Source organism: Salvelinus alpinus, chromosome 21 (genome assembly GCF_045679555.1).
Source record: "Salvelinus alpinus chromosome 21, SLU_Salpinus.1, whole genome shotgun sequence".
Classification (NCBI taxonomy): Eukaryota; Metazoa; Chordata; class Actinopteri; order Salmoniformes; family Salmonidae; genus Salvelinus; species Salvelinus alpinus.
This window is the reverse complement of record NC_092106.1, coordinates 34,126,580-34,153,022: the sequence shown is the minus strand read 5'-3', so window position 1 is coordinate 34,153,022 and position 26,443 is coordinate 34,126,580. Positions and strand designations below refer to the sequence as shown.

Here is a 26,443-nt window from a genome sequence, read left to right as displayed (position 1 = left end):
AGAACCAATTGCTAGTGGACAGTATAATAGTGTAGAACCAACTGCTAGTGGACGGTATAATAGTGTAGAACCAACTGCTAGTGGACGGTATAATAGTGTAGAACCAACTGCTAGTGGACGGTGTAATAGTGTAGAACCAGCTACTAGTGGACAGTATAATAGTGTAGAACCAACTGCTAGTGGACGGTATAATAGTGTAGAACCAACTGCTAGTGGACGGTATAATAGTGTAGAACCAACTACTAGTGGACAGTATAATAGTGTAGAACCAACTGCTAGTGGACGGTGTAATAGTGTAGAACCAACTACTAGTGGACAGTATAATAGTGTAGAACCAACTGCTAGTGGACAGTATAATAGTGTAGAACCAACTGCTAGTGGACGGTATAATAGTGTAGAACCAACTACTAGTGGACGGTATAATAGTGTAGAAGTAACTGCTAGTGGGCAGTATAATAGTGTAGAACCAACTGCTAGTGGACAGTATAATAGTGTAGAAACAACTGCTAGGGGACAGTATAATAGTGTAGAAGCAACTGCTAGTGGACAGTATAATAGTGTAGAACCAACTGCTAGTGGACAGTATAATAGTGTAGAACCAACTGCTAGTGGACAGTATAATAGTGTAGAACCAACTGCTAGTGGACGGTATAATAGTGTAGAACCAACTGCTAGTGGACAGTATAATAGTGTAGAACCAACTGCTAGTGGACAGTATAATAGTGTAGAACCAACTACTAGTGGACAGTATAATAGTGTAGAACCAACTGCTAGTGGACAGTATAATAGTGTAGAACCAACTGCTAGTGGACGGTATAATAGTGTAGAACCAACTGCTAGTGGACGGTATAATAGTGTAGAACCAACTGCTAGTGGACGGTATAATAGTGTAGAACCAACTACTAGTGGAGGGTATAATAGTGTAGAAGTAACTGCTAGTGGGCAGTATAATAGTGTAGAACCAACTGCTAGTGGACAGTATAATAGTGTAGAAACAACTGCTAGGGGACAGTATAATAGTGTAGAAGCAACTGCTAGTGGACAGTATAATAGTGTAGAACCACCTGCTAGTGGACAGTATAATAGTGTAGAACCAACTGCTAGTGGACAGTATAATAGTTTAGAACTAACTGCTAGTGGACAGTATAATAGTGTAGAACCAATTGCTAGTGGACAGTATAATAGTGTAGAACCAACTGCTAGTGGACGGTATAATAGTGTAGAACCAACTGCTAGTGGACGGTATAATAGTGTAGAACCAACTGCTAGTGGACGGTGTAATAGTGTAGAACCAGCTACTAGTGGACAGTATAATAGTGTAGAACCAACTGCTAGTGGACGGTATAATAGTGTAGAACCAACTGCTAGTGGACGGTATAATAGTGTAGAACCAACTACTAGTGGACAGTATAATAGTGTAGAACCAACTGCTAGTGGACGGTGTAATAGTGTAGAACCAACTACTAGTGGACAGTATAATAGTGTAGAACCAACTGCTAGTGGACAGTATAATAGTGTAGAACCAACTGCTAGTGGACGGTATAATAGTGTAGAACCAACTACTAGTGGACGGTATAATAGTGTAGAAGTAACTGCTAGTGGGCAGTATAATAGTGTAGAACCAACTGCTAGTGGACAGTATAATAGTGTAGAAACAACTGCTAGGGGACAGTATAATAGTGTAGAAGCAACTGCTAGTGGACAGTATAATAGTGTAGAACCAACTGCTAGTGGACAGTATAATAGTGTAGAACCAACTGCTAGTGGACAGTATAATAGTGTAGAACCAACTGCTAGTGGACGGTATAATAGTGTAGAACCAACTGCTAGTGGACGGTATAATAGTGTAGAACCAACTGCTAGTGGACAGTATAATAGTGTAGAACCAACTACTAGTGGACAGTATAATAGTGTAGAACCAACTGCTAGTGGACAGTATAATAGTGTAGAACCAACTGCTAGTGGACGGTATAATAGTGTAGAACCAACTGCTAGTGGACGGTATAATAGTGTAGAACCAACTGCTAGTGGACGGTATAATAGTGTAGAACCAACTACTAGTGGACGGTATAATAGTGTAGAAGTAACTGCTAGTGGGCAGTATAATAGTGTAGAACCAACTGCTAGTGGACAGTATAATAGTGTAGAAACAACTGCTAGGGGACAGTATAATAGTGTAGAAGCAACTTCTAGTGGACAGTATAATAGTGTAGAACCAACTGCTAGTGGACAGTATAATAGTGTAGAACCAACTGCTAGTGGACGGTATAATAGTGTAGAACCAACTGCTAGTGGACGGTATAATAGTGTAGAACCAACTGCTAGTGGACAGTATAATAGTGTAGAACCAACTGCTAGTGGACGGTATAATAGTGTAGAACCAACTGCTAGTGGACGGTATAATATTGTAGAACCAACTGCTAGTGGACAGTGTAATAGTGTAGAACCAACTGCTAGTGGACAGTATAATAGTGTAGAACCAACTGCTAGTGGACAGTATAATAGTGTAGAACCAACTGCTAGTGGACGGTATAATAGTGTAGAACCAACTACTAGTGGACGGTATAATAGTGTAGAACCAACTGCTAGTGGACAGTATAATAGTGTAGAACCAACTGCTAGTGGACGGTATAATATTGTAGAACCAACTGCTAGTGGACAGTTAAATAGTGTAGAACCAACTGCTAGTGGACAGTATAATAGTGTAGAACCAACTGCTAGTGGACAGTATAATAGTGTAGAACCAACTGCTAGTGGACGGTATAATATTGTAGAACCAACTGCTAGTGGACAGTATAATAGTGTAGAACCAACTGCTAATGGACAGTATAATAGTGTAGAACCAACTACTAGTGGACAGTATAATAGTGTAGAACCAACTGCTAGTGGACAGTATAATAGTGTAGAACTAACTGCTAGTGGACAGTATAATAGTGTAGAACCAACTGCTAGTGGACAGTATAATAGTGTAGAACCAACTGCTAGTGGACGGTATAATAGTGTAGAACCAACTGCTATTGGACGGTATAATATTGTAGAACCAACTGCTAGTGGACAGTGTAATAGTGTAGAACCAACTGCTAGTGGACAGTATAATAGTGTAGAACCAACTACTAGTGGACATTATAATAATGTAGAACCAACTACTAGTGGACAGTATAATAGTGTAGAACCAACTGCTAGTGGACAGTATAATAGTGTAGAACCAACTGCTAGTGGACAGTATAATAGTGTAGAACCAACTGCTAGTGGACAGTATAAAAGTGTAGAACCAACTGCTAGTGGACAGTATAATAGTGTAGAACCAACTGCTAGTGGACAGTATAATAGTGTAGAACCAACTGCTAGTGGACAGTATAATAGTGTAGAACCAACTGCTAGTGGACAGTATAATAGTGTAGAACCAACTACTAGTGGACAGTATAATAGTGTAGAACCAACTACTAGTGGACAGTATAATAGTGTAGAACCAACTGCTAGTGGACAGTATAATAGTGTAGAACCAACTACTAGTGGACAGTATAATAGTGTAGAACCAACTGCTAGTGGACAGTATAATAGTGTAGAACCAACTGCTAGTGGACAGTATAATAGTGTAGAACCAACTACTAGTGGACAGTATAATAGTGTAGAACCAACTACTATTGGACAGTATAATAGTGTAGAACCACCTGCTAGTGGACAGTATAATAGTGTAGAACCAACTGCTAGTGGAGAGTATAATAGTGTAGAACCAACTACTAGTGGACAGTATAATAGTGTAGAACCAACTACTAGTGGACAGTATAATAGTGTAGAACCAACTGCTAGTGGACAGTATAATAGTGTAGAACCAACTGCTAGTGGACAGTATAATAGTGTAGAACCAACTGCTAGTGGACAGTATAATAGTGTAGAACCAACTGCTAGTGGACGGTATAATAGTGTAGAACCAACTGCTAGTGGACGGTATAATAGTGTAGAACCAACTGCTAGTGGACGGTGTAATAGTGTAGAACCAGCTACTAGTGGACAGTATAATAGTGTAGAACCAACTGCTAGTGGACGGTATAATAGTGTAGAACCAACTGCTAGTGGACGGTATAATAGTGTAGAACCAACTACTAGTGGACAGTATAATAGTGTAGAACCAACTGCTAAGTGGACGGTGTAATAGTGTAGAACCAACTACTAGTGGACAGTATAATAGTGTAGAACCAACTGCTAGTGGACTATATAATAGTGTAGAACCAACTGCTAGTGGACGGTATAATAGTGTAGAACCAACTACTAGTGGACGGTATAATAGTGTAGAAGTAACTGCTAGTGGGCAGTATAATAGTGTAGAACCAACTGCTAGTGGACAGTATAATAGTGTAGAAACAACTGCTAGGGGACAGTATAATAGTGTAGAAGCAACTGCTAGTGGACAGTATAATAGTGTAGAACCAACTGCTAGTGGACAGTATAATAGTGTAGAACCAACTGCTAGTGGACAGTATAATAGTGTAGAACCAACTGCTAGTGGACGGTATAATAGTGTAGAACCAACTGCTAGTGGACAGTATAATAGTGTAGAACCAACTGCTAGTGGACAGTATAATAGTGTAGAACCAACTACTAGTGGACAGTATAATAGTGTAGAACCAACTGCTAGTGGACAGTGTAATAGTGTAGAACCAACTGCTAGTGGACAGTATAATAGTATAGAACCAACTACTAGTGGACAGTATAATAGTGTAGAACCAACTACTAGTGGACGGTATAATAGTGTAGAACCAACTGCTAGTGGACAGTATAATAGTGTAGAACCAACTGCTAGTGGACGGTATAATATTGTAGAACCAACTGCTAGTGGACAGTTAAATAGTGTAGAACCAACTGCTAGTGGACAGTATAATAGTGTAGAACCAACTGCTAGTGGACAGTATAATAGTGTATAACCAACTGCTAGTGGACGGTATAATAGTGTAGAACCAACTGCTAGTGGACAGTATAATAGTGTAGAACCAACTGCTAATGGACAGTATAATAGTGTAGAACCAACTACTAGTGGACAGTATAATAGTGTAGAACCAACTGCTAGTGGACAGTATAATAGTGTAGAACCAACTGCTAGTGGACAGTATAATAGTGTAGAACCAACTGCTAGTGGACAGTATAATAGTGTAGAACCAACTGCTAGTGGACGGTATAATAGTGTAGAACCAACTGCTAGTGGACGGTATAATATTGTAGAACCAACTGCTAGTGGACAGTGTAATAGTGTAGAACCAACTGCTAGTGGACAGTATAATAGTGTAGAACCAACTACTAGTGGACATTATAATAATGTAGAACCAACTACTAGTGGACAGTATAATAGTGTAGAACCAACTGCTAGTGGACAGTATAATAGTGTAGAACCAACTGCTAGTGGACAGTATAATAGTGTAGAACCAACTGCTAGTGGACAGTATAATAGTGTAGAACCAACTGCTAGTGGACAGTATAATAGTGTAGAACCAACTGCTAGTGGACAGTATAATAGTGTAGAACCAACTGCTAGTGGACAGTATAATAGTGTAGAACCAACTGCTAGTGGACAGTATAATAGTGTAGAACCAACTACTAGTGGACAGTATAATAGTGTAGAACCAACTACTAGTGGACAGTATAATAGTGTAGAACCAACTGCTAGTGGACAGTATAATAGTGTAGAACCAACTACTAGTGGACAGTATAATAGTGTAGAACCAACTGCTAGTGGACAGTATAATAGTGTAGAACCAACTGCTAGTGGACAGTATAATAGTGTAGAACCAACTACTAGTGGACAGTATAATAGTGTAGAACCAACTACTATTGGACAGTATAATAGTGTAGAACCACCTGCTAGTGGACAGTATAATAGTGTAGAACCAACTGCTAGTGGAGAGTATAATAGTGTAGAACCAACTACTAGTGGACAGTATAATAGTGTAGAACCAACTACTAGTGGACAGTATAATAGTGTAGAACCAACTGCTAGTGGACAGTATAATAGTGTAGAACCAACTGCTAGTGGACAGTATAATAGTGTAGAACCAACTGCTAGTGGACAGTATAATAGTGTAGAACCAACTGCTAGTGGACGGTATAATAGTGTAGAACCAACTGCTAGTGGACGGTATAATAGTGTAGAAGCAACTGCTAGTGGACAGTATAATAGTGTAGAACCAACTGCTAGTGGACAGTATAATAGTGTAGAACCAACTGCTAGTGGACAGTATAATAGTGTAGAACCAACTACTAGTGGACAGTATAATAGTGTAGAACCAACTGCTAGTGGACAGTATAATAGTGTAGAACCAACTGCTAGTGGACAGTATAATAGTGTAGAACCAACTGCTAGTGGACAGTATAATAGTGTAGAACCAACTGCTAGTGGACAGTATAATAGTGTAGAACCAACTGCTAGTGGACAGTATAATAGTGTAGAACCAACTGCTAGTGGACGGTATAATAGTGTAGAACCAACTGCTAGTGGACGGTATAATAGTGTAGAACCAACTGCTAGTGGACAGTATAATAGTGTAGAACCAACTGCTAGTGGACGGTATAATAGTGTAGAACCAACTGCTAGTGGACGGTATAATATTGTAGAACCAACTGCTAGTGGACAGTGTAATAGTGTAGAACCAACTGCTAGTGGACAGTATAATAGTGTAGAACCAACTGCTAGTGGACAGTATAATAGTGTAGAACCAACTGCTAGTGGACAGTATAATAGTGTAGAACCAACTGCTAGTGGACAGTATAATAGTGTAGAACCAACTGCTAGTGGACGGTATAATAGTGTAGAACCAACTGCTAGTGGACGGTATAATATTGTAGAACCAACTGCTAGTGGACAGTATAATAGTGTAGAACCAACTGCTAGTGGACAGTATAATATTGTAGAACCAACTGCTAGTGGACGGTATAATATTGTAGAACCAACTGCTAGTGGACGGTATAATATTGTAGAACCAACTGCTAGTGGACGGTATAATATTGTAGAACCAACTGCTAGTGGACAGTATAATATTGTAGAACCAACTGCTAGTGGACAGTATAATAGTGTAGAACCAACTGCTAGTGGACAGTATAATAGTGTAGAACCAACTGCTAGTGGACAGTATAATAGTGTAGAACCAACTGCTAGTGGACGGTATAATATTGTAGAACCAACTGCTAGTGGACAGTGTAATAGTGTAGAACCAACTGCTAGTGGACAGTATAATAGTATAGAACCAACTACTAGTGGACAGTATAATAGTGTAGAACCAACTACTAGTGGACGGTATAATAGTGTAGAACCAACTGCTAGTGGACAGTATAATAGTGTAGAACCAACTGCTAGTGGACGGTATAATATTGTAGAACCAACTGCTAGTGGACAGTTAAATAGTGTAGAACCAACTGCTAGTGGACAGTATAATAGTGTAGAACCAACTGCTAGTGGACAGTATAATAGTGTAGAACCAACTGCTAGTGGACGGTATAATATTGTAGAACCAACTGCTAGTGGACAGTATAATAGTGTAGAACCAACTGCTAATGGACAGTATAATAGTGTAGAACCAACTACTAGTGGACAGTATAATAGTGTAGAACCAACTGCTAGTGGACAGTATAATAGTGTAGAACCAACTGCTAGTGGACAGTATAATAGTGTAGAACCAACTGCTAGTGGACAGTATAATAGTGTAGAACCAACTGCTAGTGGACGGTATAATAGTGTAGAACCAACTGCTAGTGGACGGTATAATATTGTAGAACCAACTGCTAGTGGACAGTGTAATAGTGTAGAACCAACTGCTAGTGGACAGTATAATAGTGTAGAACCAACTACTAGTGGACATTATAATAATGTAGAACCAACTACTAGTGGACAGTATAATAGTGTAGAACCAACTGCTAGTGGACAGTATACTAGTGTAGAACCAACTGCTAGTGGACAGTATAATAGTGTAGAACCAACTACTAGTGGACAGTATAATAGTGTAGAACCAACTGCTAGTGGACAGTATAATAGTGTAGAACCAACTGCTAGTGGACAGTATAATAGTGTAGAACCAACTGCTAGTGGACAGTATAATAGTGTAGAACCAACTGCTAGTGGACGGTATAATAGTGTAGAACCAACTGCTAGTGGACGGTATAATAGTGTAGAAGCAACTGCTAGTGGACAGTATAATAGTGTAGAACCAACTGCTAGTGGACAGTATAATAGTGTAGAACCAACTGCTAGTGGACAGTATAATAGTGTAGAACCAACTACTAGTGGACAGTATAATAGTGTAGAACCAACTGCTAGTGGACAGTATAATAGTGTAGAACCAACTGCTAGTGGACAGTATAATAGTGTAGAACCAACTGCTAGTGGACAGTATAATAGTGTAGAACCAACTGCTAGTGGACAGTATAATAGTGTAGAACCAACTGCTAGTGGACAGTATAATAGTGTAGAACCAACTGCTAGTGGACGGTATAATAGTGTAGAACCAACTGCTAGTGGACGGTATAATAGTGTAGAACCAACTGCTAGTGGACAGTATAATAGTGTAGAACCAACTGCTAGTGGACGGTATAATAGTGTAGAACCAACTGCTAGTGGACGGTATAATATTGTAGAACCAACTGCTAGTGGACAGTGTAATAGTGTAGAACCAACTGCTAGTGGACAGTATAATAGTGTAGAACCAACTGCTAGTGGACAGTATAATAGTGTAGAACCAACTGCTAGTGGACAGTATAATAGTGTAGAACCAACTGCTAGTGGACAGTATAATAGTGTAGAACCAACTGCTAGTGGACGGTATAATAGTGTAGAACCAACTGCTAGTGGACGGTATAATATTGTAGAACCAACTGCTAGTGGACAGTATAATAGTGTAGAACCAACTGCTAGTGGACAGTATAATATTGTAGAACCAACTGCTAGTGGACGGTATAATATTGTAGAACCAACTGCTAGTGGACGGTATAATATTGTAGAACCAACTGCTAGTGGACGGTATAATATTGTAGAACCAACTGCTAGTGGACAGTATAATATTGTAGAACCAACTGCTAGTGGACAGTATAATAGTGTAGAACCAACTGCTAGTGGACAGTATAATAGTGTAGAACCAACTGCTAGTGGACAGTATAATAGTGTAGAACCAACTGCTAGTGGACGGTATAATATTGTAGAACCAACTGCTAGTGGACAGTGTAATAGTGTAGAACCAACTGCTAGTGGACAGTATAATAGTATAGAACCAACTACTAGTGGACAGTATAATAGTGTAGAACCAACTACTAGTGGACGGTATAATAGTGTAGAACCAACTGCTAGTGGACAGTATAATAGTGTAGAACCAACTGCTAGTGGACGGTATAATATTGTAGAACCAACTGCTAGTGGACAGTTAAATAGTGTAGAACCAACTGCTAGTGGACAGTATAATAGTGTAGAACCAACTGCTAGTGGACAGTATAATAGTGTAGAACCAACTGCTAGTGGACGGTATAATATTGTAGAACCAACTGCTAGTGGACAGTATAATAGTGTAGAACCAACTGCTAATGGACAGTATAATAGTGTAGAACCAACTACTAGTGGACAGTATAATAGTGTAGAACCAACTGCTAGTGGACAGTATAATAGTGTAGAACCAACTGCTAGTGGACAGTATAATAGTGTAGAACCAACTGCTAGTGGACAGTATAATAGTGTAGAACCAACTGCTAGTGGACGGTATAATAGTGTAGAACCAACTGCTAGTGGACGGTATAATATTGTAGAACCAACTGCTAGTGGACAGTGTAATAGTGTAGAACCAACTGCTAGTGGACGGTATAATAGTGTAGAACCAACTGCTAGTGGACGGTATAATATTGTAGAACCAACTGCTAGTGGACAGTGTAATAGTGTAGAACCAACTGCTAGTGGACAGTATAATAGTGTAGAACCAACTACTAGTGGACATTATAATAATGTAGAACCAACTACTAGTGGACAGTATAATAGTGTAGAACCAACTGCTAGTGGACAGTATACTAGTGTAGAACCAACTGCTAGTGGACAGTATAATAGTGTAGAACCAACTGCTAGTGGACAGTATAATAGTGTAGAACCAACTGCTAGTGGACAGTATAATAGTGTAGAACCAACTGCTAGTGGACATTATAATAGTGTAGAACCAACTGCTAGTGGACAGTATAATAGTGTAGAACCAACTACTAGTGGACAGTATAATAGTGTAGAACCAACTACTAGTGGACAGTATAATAGTGTAGAACCAACTGCTAGTGGACAGTATAATAGTGTAGAACCAACTGCTAGTGGACAGTATAATAGTGTAGAACCAACTGCTAGTGGACGGTATAATATTGTAGAACCAACTGCTAGTGGACAGTATAATAGTGTAGAACCAACTGCTAATGGACAGTATAATAGTGTAGAACCAACTACTAGTGGACAGTATAATAGTGTAGAACCAACTGCTAGTGGACAGTATAATAGTGTAGAACCAACTGCTAGTGGACAGTATAATAGTGTAGAACCAACTGCTAGTGGACAGTATAATAGTGTAGAAACAACTGCTAGTGGACGGTATAATAGTGTAGAACCAACTGCTAGTGGACGGTATAATATTGTAGAACCAACTGCTAGTGGACAGTGTAATAGTGTAGAACCAACTGCTAGTGGACAGTATAATAGTGTAGAACCAACTACTAGTGGACATTATAATAATGTAGAACCAACTACTAGTGGACAGTATAATAGTGTAGAACCAACTGCTAGTGGACAGTATACTAGTGTAGAACCAACTGCTAGTGGACAGTATAATAGTGTAGAACCAACTGCTAGTGGACAGTATAATAGTGTAGAACCAACTGCTAGTGGACAGTATAATAGTGTAGAACCAACTGCTAGTGGACAGTATAATAGTGTAGAACCAACTGCTAGTGGACAGTATAATAGTGTAGAACCAACTACTAGTGGACAGTATAATAGTGTAGAACCAACTACTAGTGGACAGTATAATAGTGTAGAACCAACTGCTAGTGGACAGTATAATAGTGTAGAACCAACTACTAGTGGACAGTATAATAGTGTAGAACCAACTGCTAGTGGACAGTATAATAGTGTAGAACCAACTGCTAGTGGACAGTATAATAGTGTAGAACCAACTACTAGTGGACAGTATAATAGTGTAGAACCAACTACTATTGGACAGTATAATAGTGTAGAACCACCTGCTAGTGGACAGTATAATAGTGTAGAACCAACTGCTAGTGGAGAGTATAATAGTGTAGAACCAACTACTAGTGGACAGTATAATAGTGTAGAACCAACTACTAGTGGACAGTATAATAGTGTAGAACCAACTGCTAGTGGACAGTATAATAGTGTAGAACCAACTGCTAGTGGACAGTATAATAGTGTAGAACCAACTGCTAGTGGACAGTATAATAGTGTAGAACCAACTGCTAGTGGACGGTATAATAGTGTAGAACCAACTGCTAGTGGACGGTATAATAGTGTAGAAGCAACTGCTAGTGGACAGTATAATAGTGTAGAACCAACTGCTAGTGGACAGTATAATAGTGTAGAACCAACTGCTAGTGGACAGTATAATAGTGTAGAACCAACTACTAGTGGACAGTATAATAGTGTAGAACCAACTGCTAGTGGACAGTATAATAGTGTAGAACCAACTGCTAGTGGACAGTATAATAGTGTAGGACCAACTGCTAGTGGACAGTATAATAGTGTAGGACCAACTGCTAGTGGACAGTATAATATTGTAGAACCAACTGCTAGTGGACAGTGTAATAGTGTAGAACCAACTACTAGTGGACAGTATAATAGTGTAGAACCAACTGCTAGTGGACAGTGTAATAGTGTAGGACGTGAGTGTGTCAGTGTTTTGTTTCAAGCTAGAGCTGTAGGGTTTTGGAGTGGGGCTGCTGTCTCTGTGAAGACAGGGAGGGATTCTGTCTGTCTCTAAACAGACCCTGTTGTACACTCAACTCCATGCTTGATCTTAGTGTTCTGCAGTGTGTGTGTGTGTGTGTGTGTGTTGGTGTGTGTTGGTGTGTGTGTGTGTGTGTGTGTGTGTGTGTGTGTGTGTGTGTGTGTGTGTGTGTGTGTGTGTGTGTGTGTGTGTGTGTGTGTGTGTGTGTGTGTGTGTGTGTGTGTGTGTGTGTGTGTGTGTGTGTGTGTGTGTGCTGGGTGTAGTGAAGAATGAAAATAACAAGCTGGGGAACAAATTGTCATTCTCCACAACCGTCGATCCTCCCTAGTTTTTATCCTGTCTTTTTCTCTCTCTCTGTTATGAAGTGTTATTCCCTCTCTCCTTTAGGGACACCATAAGCCTTATCTTTAGCCAATGAGCCACAGCCTGGAGTAGAGAGGTCGGTGTGTGTGTGCCTCGCTGGGATTTGCTTGGGTATGACAGACATATATCCCATGATAATGTCAGTGACTTCTGTCTGAACCAGCGAGCCTCCCCCTACTCTCTCTCTCTGGCCAACATTTTCAATGTAGTGGCTTTAAGAAATCAGTGGGGGAAAATCCATACTCGCGCGCACACGCACGCACACACACACACACGCACACCAACACGCATACACACACACACACACACAATTAATGGTGGTGAATCCCTCACAGAGTAAATAGATTCTTCACCCTCCACAGATTTTCGCCTGCTCGTTATGTTGATGATGCGAACGCTGCTCACAGATGCACACTCTGTCTGCTACTGCCTGGCCCTAACTATTCACATACACACACACACACGTGTGTGTTTGTGTGTGTACAAGCTTGTGTGTGTGTGTACTCACCCTGAAAAACTCCTTGGTGGAGCCTGAGTCCAGTGTTCCATAGGCGATCTCCGTCTGCTTGGCCAGATCCTCAGCACTCTCTATGGGCGACACCATCCTTTCCACTGTGAGGAAAGCAGCCAGGTTGGCCGTGTAGGACGAGATGATGATGAGAGTGAAGAACCACCACACGCCACCCACTATACGCCCCGACAGAGACCTGAGACGGGGGGGGGGGGGGGGGGGGTGAGAGGAGAAGGAGGGAAAGAAAGAGGAGATGAGAGAAAAGAGAGGGAAAATCAAATACAAGGTAAAAAAAATAAATGTGGCTACTCACAGATAATAAAGTACACACTCTTAGAAAAAAATGTTTTACATGGATCCGAAAAGGGTTAGACCTGGAACCAAAAATAGTTCTTCAAAGGTTTCTCCTACGGGGACAGCCAAAGACCCCTTTTAGGGTCTAGATAGCACTGTTTTCTCTAAGAGTGCAGTAAACAGAGACACGGTATATTGAGGCTCTCTAAATTGAACTCCAGAGAGTTCAACACATGCTTTGCTTCATTGGCACCACAGTGAGAGCAACAACACAGTCTAAGCAATTAACATTCAACATCAATTCAACATCAATTCAACCACCAACAGAACAAAAGGTAACATAACATGAGTGCACTCTTTCATCTCCCCCTCACGATCTCTCTGTTTTCTCTCTCTCTCTGTTTATCTCCCTCTCTCTCTAAGAGAGAATATCAAAGTGTATGAAAGAGGCAGTGTTGCTGGTTTATTTTGTTTGTTTTATTTGAGAGAGAGAGAGACAGAGAGAGAGAGAGAGAGAGAGAGAAAGCAAGAGAGAGAAAGCAAGAGAGAGAAAGCAAGAGAGAGAGAAAGCAAGAGAGAGAGAATGGGAGAGAGAGAGAGTAAAAGAAGAGGGAAGCTTTGATTCTTCTTTAAATGTGAAGGAGATTACCCAGGCTCCCCAGAGGGAGGGAGAGGGGCGGGCCTTTCTCTTCAAACAGAGAGCAGGAAACAACATTAAGTGTTAATTTCAAATCCAACAAATCCCTCTCAGCTTCAATGTAATACCCTTCTGGAAACCTGTGGCTATATTTATTACATTCCAATTGAAAGTGTACTGCATTAGAGCAACACGACATGTGAGAGTGTGTGTTATGGCCATTATTGGCCTGGCTGTGCAGTTGTCTACAAAGGCCTTGTACCTTTGATCGCACACACTGTATTATCTGCATTTCTCTGTTTGTTTATATTGGTAACTACCAACAAGACATTTTAACTAACCTGTTTATACTGGTAAATATACACAAGACACTTTAACTAACCTGTTTATATTGGTAACTACCAACAATACACTTTAACTAACCTGTTTATACTGGTAACTACCAACAAGACACTTTAACTAACCTGTTTGTTTATATTGGTAACTACAGACAAGACACTTTAACTAACCTGTTTATACTGGTAACTACCAACAAGACACTTTAACTCACTTGTTTGTTTATATTGGTAACTACCAACAAAACACTTTAACTAACCTGTTTATACTGGTAGCTACAGACAAGACACTTTAACTAACCTGTTTATACTGGTAACTACCAACAAGACACTTTAACTAACCTGTTTGTTTATATTGGTAACTACCAACAAGACACTTTAACTAACCTGTTTATACTGGTAGCTACCAACAAGACACTTTAACTCACTTGTTTGTTTATATTGGTAACTACCAACAAAACACTTTAACTAACCTGTTTATACTGGTAGCTACCAACAAGACACTTTAACTAACCTGTTTGTTTATATTGGTAACTACCAACAAAACACTTTAACTAACCTGTTTATACTGGTAACTACAGACAAGACACTTTAACTAACCTGTTTATACTGGTAACTACCAACAAGACACTTTAACTAACCTGTTTGTTTATATTGGTAACTACCAACAAGACACTTTAACTAACCTGTTTATACTGGTAGCTACCAACAAGACACTTTAACTCACTTGTTTGTTTATATTGGTAACTACCAACAAAACACTTTAACTAACCTGTTTATACTGGTAGCTACCAACAAGACACTTTAACTAACCTGTTTGTTTATATTGGTAACTACCAACAAAACACTTTAACTAACCTGTTTATACTGGTAGCTACCAACAAGACACTTTAACTCACTCGTTTGTTTATATTGGTAACTACCAACAAAACACTTTAACTAACCTGTTTATACTGGTAACTACCAACAAGACACTTTAACTAACCTGTTTATATTGGTAACTACCAACAAGACACTTTAACTAACCTGTTTATACTGGTAGCTACCAACAAGACACTTTAACTAACCTGTTTGTTTATATTGGTAACTACAGACAAGACACTTTAACTAACCTGTTTGTTTATATTGGTAACTACAGACAAGACACTTTAACTAACCTGTTTGTTTATATTGGTAACTACAGACAAGACACTTTAACTAACCTGTTTATACTGGTAACTACCAACAAGACACTTTAACTCACTTGTTTGTTTATATTGGTAACTACCAACAAAACACTTTAACTAACCTGTTTATATCGGCAACTACCAACAAGACCCTTTAACTAACCTGTTTATACTGGTAACTACCAACAAGACCCTTTAACTAACCTGTTTATACTGGTAACTATCAACAAAACACTTTAACTAACATGTTTATACTGGTAACTACCAACAAAACACTTTAACTAACCTGTTTATACTGGTAACTACCAACAAGACACTTTAACTAACCTGTGTATATTGGTAACTACCAACAAGACACTTTAACTAACCTGTGTATATTGGTAACTACAGACAAGACACTTTACTAACCTGTTTGTTTATATTGGTAACTACCAACAAAACACTTTAACTAACCTGTTTATATTGGTAACTACCAACAAGACCCTTTAACTAACCTGTTTATACTGGTAACTACCAACAAGACCCTTTAACTAACCTGTTTATACTGGTAACTACCAACAAGACCCTTTAACTAACCTGTTTATACTGGTAACTACCAACAAAACACTTTAACTAACCGGTTTATATTGGTAACTACCAACAAGACACTTTAACTAACCTGTTTGTTTATACTGGTAACTACCAACAAGACACTTTAACTAACCTGTTTGTTGATATTGGTACATATTGTAACTTTAAGAGCTTTCACAATGTATATGTCAGAATTACATCTAAATGTTGTAAAAATGATAAGATAAATATAGGAACACTTGTGAAGATAGCAATGTGATTTTAGCCTTCTAAATGAGATAATGGCATTTCATACAAACCTCTGCCAAGTCAGTAACCACGCCCACGTGAGCACAGACATTGTGGCAACGTGATGGAATTGCCCTCCAAGGCGAGAGCTTAAAAGGACTCTTTTACGCTTTATTTATCCGCGATGCATAAGCAACATTTTCATGGCCTACCTTCTCTCCTATGGCAACCAGAAACTCCTCCACAGTGACAGTAGCTTCAGTAACACACCTAAAGCCGTGCCGAAGTGACAGGGACGGCGTCCCCATGTGGGTCGCCATCCCCACCAAAGCCAGGGCAATTCCAACAAGAAATGCAATATACCTAGTTTTACCACAAAACATTTAAGTAATGATAACCTTAATCATGCCTCAAAAAAGGAAAACCACCAAGTAAAGGAAACAAAAAAGAAAACACAGACGATCTAACTCCAGACAACTCCCAGCATGCACTGAGAGAGAGAGAGAGAAACAGTCCCTGTAGACAAGTTGATTTGGGTGGAGATGCAGAGTGAATTGGTATAAATTGTCACGCTATAGTGTTTCTGCATTCCACTTCTGTTCAACCTCACAATCATGCACACACGCACACACACGCACACACGCACACACACACACGGTAGGTGGTCTAGAATTACTGTCTCCTCTGCCCAGGGAGAAAAGTATTTTGATCTTTTGGATGTGAGGGGGTTGTCCTTATAGCTAAGTACTCTGTGTGTGTGTGTGTGTGTGTGTGTGTGTGTGTGTGTGTGTGTGTGTGTGTGTGTGTGTGTGTGTGTGTGTGTGTGTGTGTGTGTGTGTGTGTGTGTGTGTGTGTGTGTGTGTGTGTGTGTGTGTGTGTGTGTGTGTGGACTGTGTTCTGATTAGACATAATATATTCTAATAATCTATCCTGCCTTTGTGCTTGATGCTCTTGTTACTCCTTTCTTAATAGTGTATCATTCAGCAGAGATCGTTAAAACCAACCAGATACATAACTCACTGTTGTGGTTATCATCAGATACAAATCAACACCACAATTACCTAGAATGACTTGAAAGCTCCATTTTCAAGGGTAATACTATCATTTGAACACACACACACACACACACACACACACACACACACACACACACACACACACACACACACACACACACACACACACACACACACACACACACAATTTCACGAAGCAATCAATAGAGTGCACTGGATTGTTGTCCATGACTAATGTTCCCATAACACTCCCCTGCTGTCTTATAGCCCTTAACGTTTTTGTGGCTCTGTCTTAGCTTTGATAGCTTATGACAGGCTATGCCACGTTATTATAGGCTATGATAGCTTACAATAGTCTATGACACGATATTACAGGCTATGATAGTTTACAACAGGCTATCACACGTTATTACAGGCTATGATAGCTTACGATAGGCTATGATAAGATGAATGTGCAAGTAGAGATACTTGGGTGCAAAGGAGCAAGATAAATAAATAAATACAGTATAGGGATGAGGTAGTTAGATGGGCTATTTACAGATGGGCTATGTACAGGTGCAGTGATCTGTGAGCTGCTCTGACAGCTGGTGCTTAAAGCTAGTGAGGGAGATATGATTCTCCAGCTTCAGTGATTTTTGCAGTTTGTTCCAGTCATTGGCAGCAGAGAACTGGAAGGAAAGGCGGCCAAAGGAAGAATTGGCTTTGGGGGTGACCAGTAAGATATACCTCCTGGAGCGCGTGCTACGGGTTGGTGCTGCTACGGTGACCAGTGAGCTGAGATAAGGTGGGGCTTTACCTAGCAAAGACTTATAGATGACCTGGAGCCAGTGGGTTTGGCGACGAGTATGAAGCGAGGGCCAGCCAACGAGATCATACAGGTCGCGGTGATGGGTAGGAAATGGGGCTTTGGTGACAAAATGGATGGCACTGTGATAGACTGCATCGAATTTGTTGAGTAGAGTGTTGGAGACTATTTTGTAAATGACATCGCCAAAGTCGAGGATCGGTAGAATGGTCAGTTTTACGAGGGTATGTTTGGCAGAATGAGCAAAGGATGCTTTGTTGCGAAATAGGAAGCCGATTCTAGATTTAATTTTGGATTGGAGATGCTTAATGTGAGTCTGGAAGGAGAGTTTACAGTCTAACCAGACACCCAGGTATTTGTAGTTGTCCACATATTCTAAGTCAGAGCTGTACAGAGTAGTGATGGTGACTTGCCAAAAGGACCCTTGTCGAAAAGACGTGAAGATTTTTGGCGAGTTAGACAGTTAATGTGTTGATAATAATTGGGGAGCACGGAACTCAAATTACTTTTGTTAACACTGCCTCTGGGTACGCGTCTCCAATTTGTTCAATGTCCAATGAAGGTCGAGAGCATTCTTGGTATCGGCCTGGGGCGGGATGTACACAGCCGTGGCATTAATCACTGAGAACTCTCTCGGAAGGTCAAATGGCTGACATTTGATGAGTCGACAAGTCGGGAGAGCAGAAGCTCGCAAGTTCCTGTACGTTTTCCCCGTCGCACCACTTGTTATTGGTTAAAAAGCAGACGCCACAGCCTTTGTTCTTGCCAGAGAGAGCCCGCTTCTTATCCACTCGATGAACTGGAAATCCTGCTGGTTGCATATAATCCATTAAGTCTCAGAAAAACAGAGTAGGTTTCAGAATCTGATGTCCCTCTGGAAGGAGATCCTCACTCTGAGTTCGTCAACTTTATTCACTAGTAAACATTGGTGAGTAGTATGACATGAAGATAGAAAGAGATGGAGATAAAGATACATGGAGATAAACATTTACATTTACATTTAAGTCATTTAGCAGACGCTCTTATCCAGAGCGACTTACAAATTGGAAAGTTCATACATATTCATCCTGGTCCCCCCGTGGGGAATGAACCCACAACCCTGGCGTTACAAGCGCCATGCTCTACCAACTGAGCCACACGGGACCACATGGTCCATAAAGAGACATGGAGATAGTATCAGGTTTCAGGTAAGACCCAAGTGCAGACTGTGTTGAAGTAACAATGTTTTTTGCAACAACAGGGGCAGGCAAACGACAGGTCAAGGCAGGCAGGTGTCGATAATCCAGAGTAGTGGGGCCAAGGTACAGGACGGCAGGCAGGCTCAGGGTCAGGTCAGGCAGAGGTCGGGAATCCAGAGTAGGGGCAAAGGCGCAGGACATTAGGCAGGCTCAGAGTCAGGACAGGCAAGGGTCAAAACCAGGAGGACGAGATAAAGAGAGACTGGGGAAAAGCAGGAGCTGAGACAAAATTCTGGTTGACTTGAACAAACAAGACGAACTGGCACAGACTGACAGAAAACACAGGTATAAATACGTGGGGAAGATGGGATAAGTGGGGAAGATGGGAGACACTTGGAAGGGGGTGGAGACAAGCACAAGGACAGGTGAAACAGATCAGGGCGTGACAGATAGAGAGACATGGAGATAGAGAGACGGAGATAGAGAGAGATGGAGATAGAGAGACATGGAGATGTGATGCAGAGAATGATGGAAAGAGAGAAGGTGCAGTGCGATGTACTGTGGTATTGTGGTTTTATTCCTGACCTTGAGAGCTAATGAATAAGTGAGCAGGTCTGTCGGCCTCAGTAGACAGAGGGGAGAGTTATTCAGTAGACAGAGGGGAGAGTTATTCAGTAGACAGAGGGGAGAGTTATTCAGTAGACAGAGGGGAGAGTTATTCAGTAGACAGAGGGGAGAGTTATTCAGTAGACAGAGGGGAGAGTTATTCAGTAGACAGAGGGGAGAGTTATTCAGTAGACAGAGGGGAGAGTTATTCAGTAGACAGAGGGGAGAGTTATTCAGTAGACAGAGGGGAGAGTTATTCAGTAGACAGAGGGGAGAGTTATTCAGTAGACAGAGGGGAGAGTTATTCCGTAGACAGAGGGGAGAGTTATTCCGTAGACAGAGGGGAGAGTTATTCAGTAGACAGAGGGGAGAGTTATTCATGACATTACCTTTCATTACTCTATTATTATTTAATATACACCCAAATCCACTTGGCCACCCACACACACACCCTAACCCAGACACCCACACACACACGACACAGCTGTAGTTTCAGTAGTTTATTGACAGGTAAAGGTCTTTCCCTCAGAGAAATAAAGAGGAAAGGTGATCAAGAATTAACTGCAAGAAATAACCTGAAGATATGTTTCTCTCTCACTCTTAAAGATTCTCATTTTCATTCTTAACCTCTCTCCTTCTCTCTCTCGGTCTCCCACTCTCTCTTTCTGTCTCTCTCCCTCTCTCCCTCGTTCCAAAGCTCAGAGGAAGAGAGAGAGAGAGAGTGAGAGAGAGAGGGGAACGAGAGAGTGCGAGAGAAAGAGAGGGAGTAAGAGAGAGAGAAAGTGGCTAGTGAGAGAGAAAGGGGGACGAGAGAAAGAGAGAGAGAGAGAGAGAGCGGGCGATAGAGTAACAGTGAGAGCAGGCGAGAGAGACAACGAGGGAGAGGGCGAGAGAGTGAGAGTGAGTGACTGTTTTCCAGCCCACCCGAGCATGACCCGACCATTTGAGAATGATTTAAACAGCTTTTGGGGGGAGGAGCTGGTGATTCTGCTCTATCAGAGACATGACAGGGTGTCGCGTCACCATCTCAAGGTCACCCTCACTGGGAGCTAACGTTAGCTGGCTGGGTCGCTAGCTACCTAGTGTGCATGTGGACCACCCCCCCACCCCCTGTATTTTGGTTAGCGCGCCAGGTGGTGCGCTAACCAAAAGGTTAGATAAGAAGTTGGAAGGCAGGTAAGGTAGAGGGGGGACTCTTTAATTTTTACTTTCTTCGCTTTGGTTCCATCCAGCCACTTTTCCCCACTTTACCGTGTTTAGGAAAAATAAATTCCCTGTAAACTCTATTTTTCTCTGCCTCTGTCATTTACATTTACATTTAAGTCATTTAGCAGACGCTCTCCTTCCCCGCACCTACGATCACATACATTTTCACTCCACGGGGAGTTGAGATGTAACCGGGTGTTGCGTTCCCTCCTCCAAGAGGTGTACGTAACACATGTAATCAGTTACATGTAAGGATTACAAAAGATAGTAACTAATCCATTACAAGCAAAAATATTGTAATCAGATTACAGATACTTTTGAAAAACTGGATGATTACTTCGAGGATTAATTTTAAAATCAGAAAGGATGTTTTTGTGAAAAACATCTTAGACACTTCTGTTTTCTCAATGACATTCAAATCAGCATTGAAAAAAGGCTCAAGTTTGTTCCAACTGAGCGAGTCTGACCACAAGTCAGAGACCACTATGATGACACAACAAATGTGTTTGATGGATTCCGGGAAAAGAGCAGGAAAGGGCTTTTGTAGGCTACAGTCCAAGCTATGTCTTCCAATGGTGCGACTGCTGTCGGCATTCAAAGATTATCCAACTTGAATGAACGCTTGGAGGTAAGGATGACAGCAGTGGTGTAGTCTATGGCGATACGGATATCACTTATTACTGTTATCTACATAGCGCATACATGTGAATCACACTGCTGCTCTCTCATTTAGCTATCTGCGCCTTACGGATTTGTTGTGGATGGCTGTTCACAAATGTAAATTTAAATTTGAACCCAATAATGGTTGAATTCAAGAAGTTAAAGCTGCCTATTATTTTTATTTAACTAGGAAAGTCAGTTAAGAACAAATTCTTATTTACAATGACGACCAAACCCGGATGGCGCTGGGCCAATTGTGCACTGTCCTATGGAACTCCCAATCACGTCCGGGTGTAATACAGCCTGGTTTTGAACCAGAGACTGTAGTGACACCTCTTGCACTGAGATGCAGTGCCTTAGACCACTGCACCACTCTGGAGCCTATCAATCATTGTTTTTGAAACCAGTGGATAGCCAGTGAAAAATGCGCTCTTGCAACAGCTGCATAGTGCGGATCCCAGCCTATGGAAGTAAAGTAGAGCTTTTATTACTCAATCTAATTCATGCTGTTAAAAAAAATACATCCATAGGCCCAATGGACACATTCTCAAACTCTTACACTTTACAGGAGGAAATCTGTAGTTACTACATCCATTTTTGGATTTTTTTAAGTTCCTTGGTGTACACATCACGGATAAACTGAAATGGTCCACCCACACAGACAGTGTGGTGAAGAAGGCACCACAGCGCCTCTTCAACCTCAGGAGGCTGAAGAAATTAGGCTTGTCACCTAAAACCCTCACAAACTTTTACAGATGCACAATTGAGAATATCCTGTCGGGCTGTATCACCACATGGTACGGCAACTGCACCGCCCACAACCGCAAGGCTCTCCAGAGGGTGGTGCGATCTACACAGCGCATCACCGGGGACAAACTAACTGACCTCCAGGACACCTACAGCAACCGATGTCACAGGAAGGCCAAAAAGATAATCAAGGACAACAACCACCCGATCCACTGCCTGTTCACCCCGCTACCATCCAAAAGGTGAGGTCAGTACAGGTGCATCAAATTGGGACCGAGAGGCTGCAAAACAGCTTCTATCTCAAGGCCATTAGACTGTTAAACAGCCATCACTAACACAGAGAGGTTGCTGCCTACATATACAGACTTGAAGTCATTGACTACTTTAATACATGGATCACTAGTCACTTTAATAATGGCACTTTAATAATGTTTACATATCTTGCATTACTCATCTCATATGTATACACTGTATTTTATACCATCTATTGCATATTGCCTATGCCGCTCTGTCATTGCTCATCCATATATTTATATGTATATATTCTTATTCCATTCTTTACTTAGAGTTGTGTGTATTAGGTAGTTGTGGTGGAATTGTTAGATTAGATTAAGATTAAGCATTTTGCTACACTTGATAGTTAAGGAGATGGAGAAAACACCTGTCTCTGGATTACATCTTGAAACTAAGGGCAACCATGGCAGGGAGAAGCATCCATCCATGATGTATACGGACAAGATAGTCTAGCTATTTACATTTTCAGATAGTACACGTTTCTAATTTTGACAGAAAGTTGTTTTCATTTCAAGTTAAAGTGTACTGTTAGCTAGCTAGCTAACATTAGTTGGCTGGCTCGCTAGCTAATGTTACGTGTATGATCTTATTACTCATATCTCAGAGCCATTTGCTTTGCTTGTTATAGCCTAATGTTGGCTAGCTAACATTGAACCTGGTTGGTTAGCTACCTGCAGATTCATGCAGGGTAGTAACGTCATGAGTTGGGATTATGGTTCATTGTTTACCTAGCTAGCTAGCTACATGTCTTAACAAAAGACTCCATTACGCAAGTAACCATTTCAATAGAATGTCACCGGGACAACTGTTCATAGACGTAGCTGCTCCGATTTCAGAGCACTCTTGTCGAATTTACAAACGCTCAACACCCGTTGAATGTGGCCAGTGTCAGTAAACGTTGGCAAAAAAGCCTAACCAGCTCTGCTAGGGTGAGTAAAATGGTCAGTGAGCTGTTCTCTCATTTTTGTCTAGAAGTAGCTTGCAAGCTAGCCAACGTTAGCTTGGGTGCTTGACTGTTGTTGTTAGGAAAGAACGATCAAATCAACACTTAAAGAGATGTGTGGTGCTAAAGCTTAAGAGAGTGTGAACGATGCTGAATGGGTGCAGACAAAGAAGAGCTTTCCAGTAGGTACCAAAACATTCAAAGACCATTTTATCAAAAGTGAGGTTACAAGTTTAATAACTTTCAAAGCAGAATTACTTTCCCATTATTCCTCAAATACAGTATATGATATACCATTTTGTAGCTCTGTGTCTCCGCTTTTATCCAATGTAAAAAAAACAATATCAAACTTTGCTACATAAGACCGAATCAAGGTAGTCGGTCACATTTTGTTACGTTACAGCCTTATTCCAAAATGGATTAAATAAATGTTTTTCCTCAACAATCTACACACAATACCCCATAATGACAAAGTGAAAACAGGTTTTTAGACATTTTTTCAAATGTATTAAATATAAAAAACAGAAATACCCTATTTACACAAGTATTCAGATCCTTTGGTATGAGACTCGAAATTGAGCTCAGGTGCATCCTGTTTCCATTCATCATCATTGATATGTTTCTACAACTTGATTGTAGTCCACCTATGGTAAATTGAATTGATTGGACATGATTTGGAAAGGCACACACCTGTCTGTATATGGTCCCACAGATGACAGTGTATGTCAGCATAAAAGCCAAGCCATGAGGTCGAAGGAATTGTCCTTAGAGCTTCAAGACAGGATTGTGTCGAGGCACAGATCTGGGGAAGGGTATACCAACACATTTATGCAGCATTTAAGGTCCCCAAGAACATAATGGCCTCCATCATTCTTAAATGGAAGAAGTTTGGAACGACCAAGACTCTTCCAGAGCTGGCCACTCTGCCAAACTGAACAATCAGGGGAGAAGGACCTTGGTCAGGCAGGTGACCAAGAACCCCATGGTCACTGACAGAGCTCCAGAGTTCATCTGTGGAGATGGGAAAACCTATCAGAAGGACAACCATCTCTGCTGCACTCCACCAATCAGGCCTTTATTGTAGAGTGGCCAGACGGAAGCCACTCCTCAGTAAAAGGCGTATGACAGCCACTTCGTGTTTTCCAGAAGGCACTTAATGGACTCTCAGACCATGAGAAACAAGATGCTCTGGTCTTCCAAAAGGACAACGACCCTAAGCACACTGTCAAGACAATGCAGGAGTGGAACTTGAACACGATCGAACATCTCTGGAGAGACCTGAAAATAGCTGTGCAGCGACACTCCCCATCCAACCTGACAGAGCTTGAGAGGATCTGCAGAGAAGAATGGGAGAAACTCCCCAAATACAGGTGTGCCAAGCTTGTAGTGCCATACCCAAGAAGACTCGAGGCTGTAATTGCAGACCCTACTGAGTAAAGGGTCTGAATACTTGTAAATGTAATATTTTTGTTTTATATTTTTAATACATTTGAACAAATGTGTTTTTGCTTTGTCATTACGGGTAGTACATGTAAATTGATGAGGGAATTATTATTATTTTTTAATCAATTTTAGAATAAGGCTGTAACGTAACAACATGTGGAAAAAGTCAAGGGGACTGAATACTTTATGAATGCAGTGTATATTTTCAAAACGCATACTGCCTCCAGCTCATTGCAAAGTGGTGTGTGATGCTCTGAAGCGTGCCTAGTTACCTATGCACTTGAATGGGAAGTCCTCTTCAATTACCAGTTGAGAAATAAAAATAGTAGCCATTTTTAATCATGACCACGTTTTTTTTTATGGCTACGGTTGTGCGATTGCCTTTAGAATCTTTGCACAATGATTGTGTTAGTTAAAGCATGTTTCACTCCAACAGCAACAAAAAGTTGTGTCAGCAGCTCTCGTGCTACATCTGCTGGTATTTACAGTATATCAATGAATAGGCTAAAATGCATTATTTCGCAATGGGATTTTTATTTTATCCCAGACAATTTTATTTATTTTTTTTTTTGTGGCCGAAAGCTGGCTATTACTGGCTAACGGAAACCATAGTTTGTGTGTTTGTGTCTGTGTGAGAGAGAGAGCGAGTGAGAGGAAGAATGTGTGTAAAGGTGTGTGTGTGTGGGTGAGGGATTAAGAAAGCAGTATGCACACGTACACACACACGCACGCACACACCACATATTATAAAGAAGAAAAACAAGATGTCAACTTTAGAAATGTATTAAGTAGATTAGCCATGTAGTAATTGTGATGCAATGTGTCTGCTAGAGGAAACAACAATGAACCCTGTGAGGAATGAACTGCAAGATAGAGAGAGAGAGGGCAGGAGAGAGAAAGAAATAAAGAGAGGGGGTGAGAGAGAGACAGGGAGGAAAAGAGAGAGAGAGGGAGGGAGGAAGGGAGAGAGAGAGAGAAACTGTAAAGGTCTAAGTATAGGACTGTGGGTGAGAGAGAGATGCTCCTTCTCAGACTGCAGTGATCACTGCAGCAGGGAAACAGAGACTGACACTGAATACAAATGATCCTATAGACATTCAATACACTCACAACACAGTACACCAATATACTTAGAAACCCCAAATCACAACACACACACAATCACAAGCACTCATACTCAATCCAGAAATGGCACCGCCTAGCTACAGACTGTATTGGTCCAGATGTTGAATCACCTAGCTACAGACTGTATTGATCCAGATGTTGAATCACCTAGCTACAGGCTGTATTGATCCAGAAATGGCACCGCCTAGCTACAGACTGTATTGATCCAGAAATGGCACTGCCTAGCTACAGACTGTATTGATCCAGAAATGGCACCGCCTAGCTACAGACTGTATTGATCCAGAAATGGCACCACCTAGCTACAGACTGTGTTGATCCAGAAATGGCACCGCCTAGCTACAGACTGTATTGATCCAGAAATGGCA

The 26,443-nt window shown here is 40.9% G+C and overlaps 1 protein-coding gene and 1 non-coding gene across 8 annotated transcripts in view; both read right to left on the bottom strand.

The window, feature by feature from the left end:
- Positions 1-26,443, bottom strand: part of LOC139548272 (glutamate receptor 4-like) — a 171,160-nt gene that overhangs the window by 58,033 nt on the left and 86,684 nt on the right. For all 7 annotated transcript variants that reach the window (XR_011669685.1, XM_071357841.1, XM_071357837.1 and 4 more), the window contains exon 14: positions 12,823-13,021. Coding sequence is in view for 6 of the 7 variants with exons in the window: in XM_071357841.1 (XP_071213942.1) it covers positions 12,823-13,021 (199 nt within the window). In the remaining variant the exon portion in view is untranslated. The remainder of the gene's footprint in view (positions 1-12,822; positions 13,022-26,443) is intronic.
- Positions 18,945-19,021, bottom strand: trnat-ugu (transfer RNA threonine (anticodon UGU)). The gene has a single exon. It is a non-coding gene; the product is annotated as a tRNA-Thr (tRNA).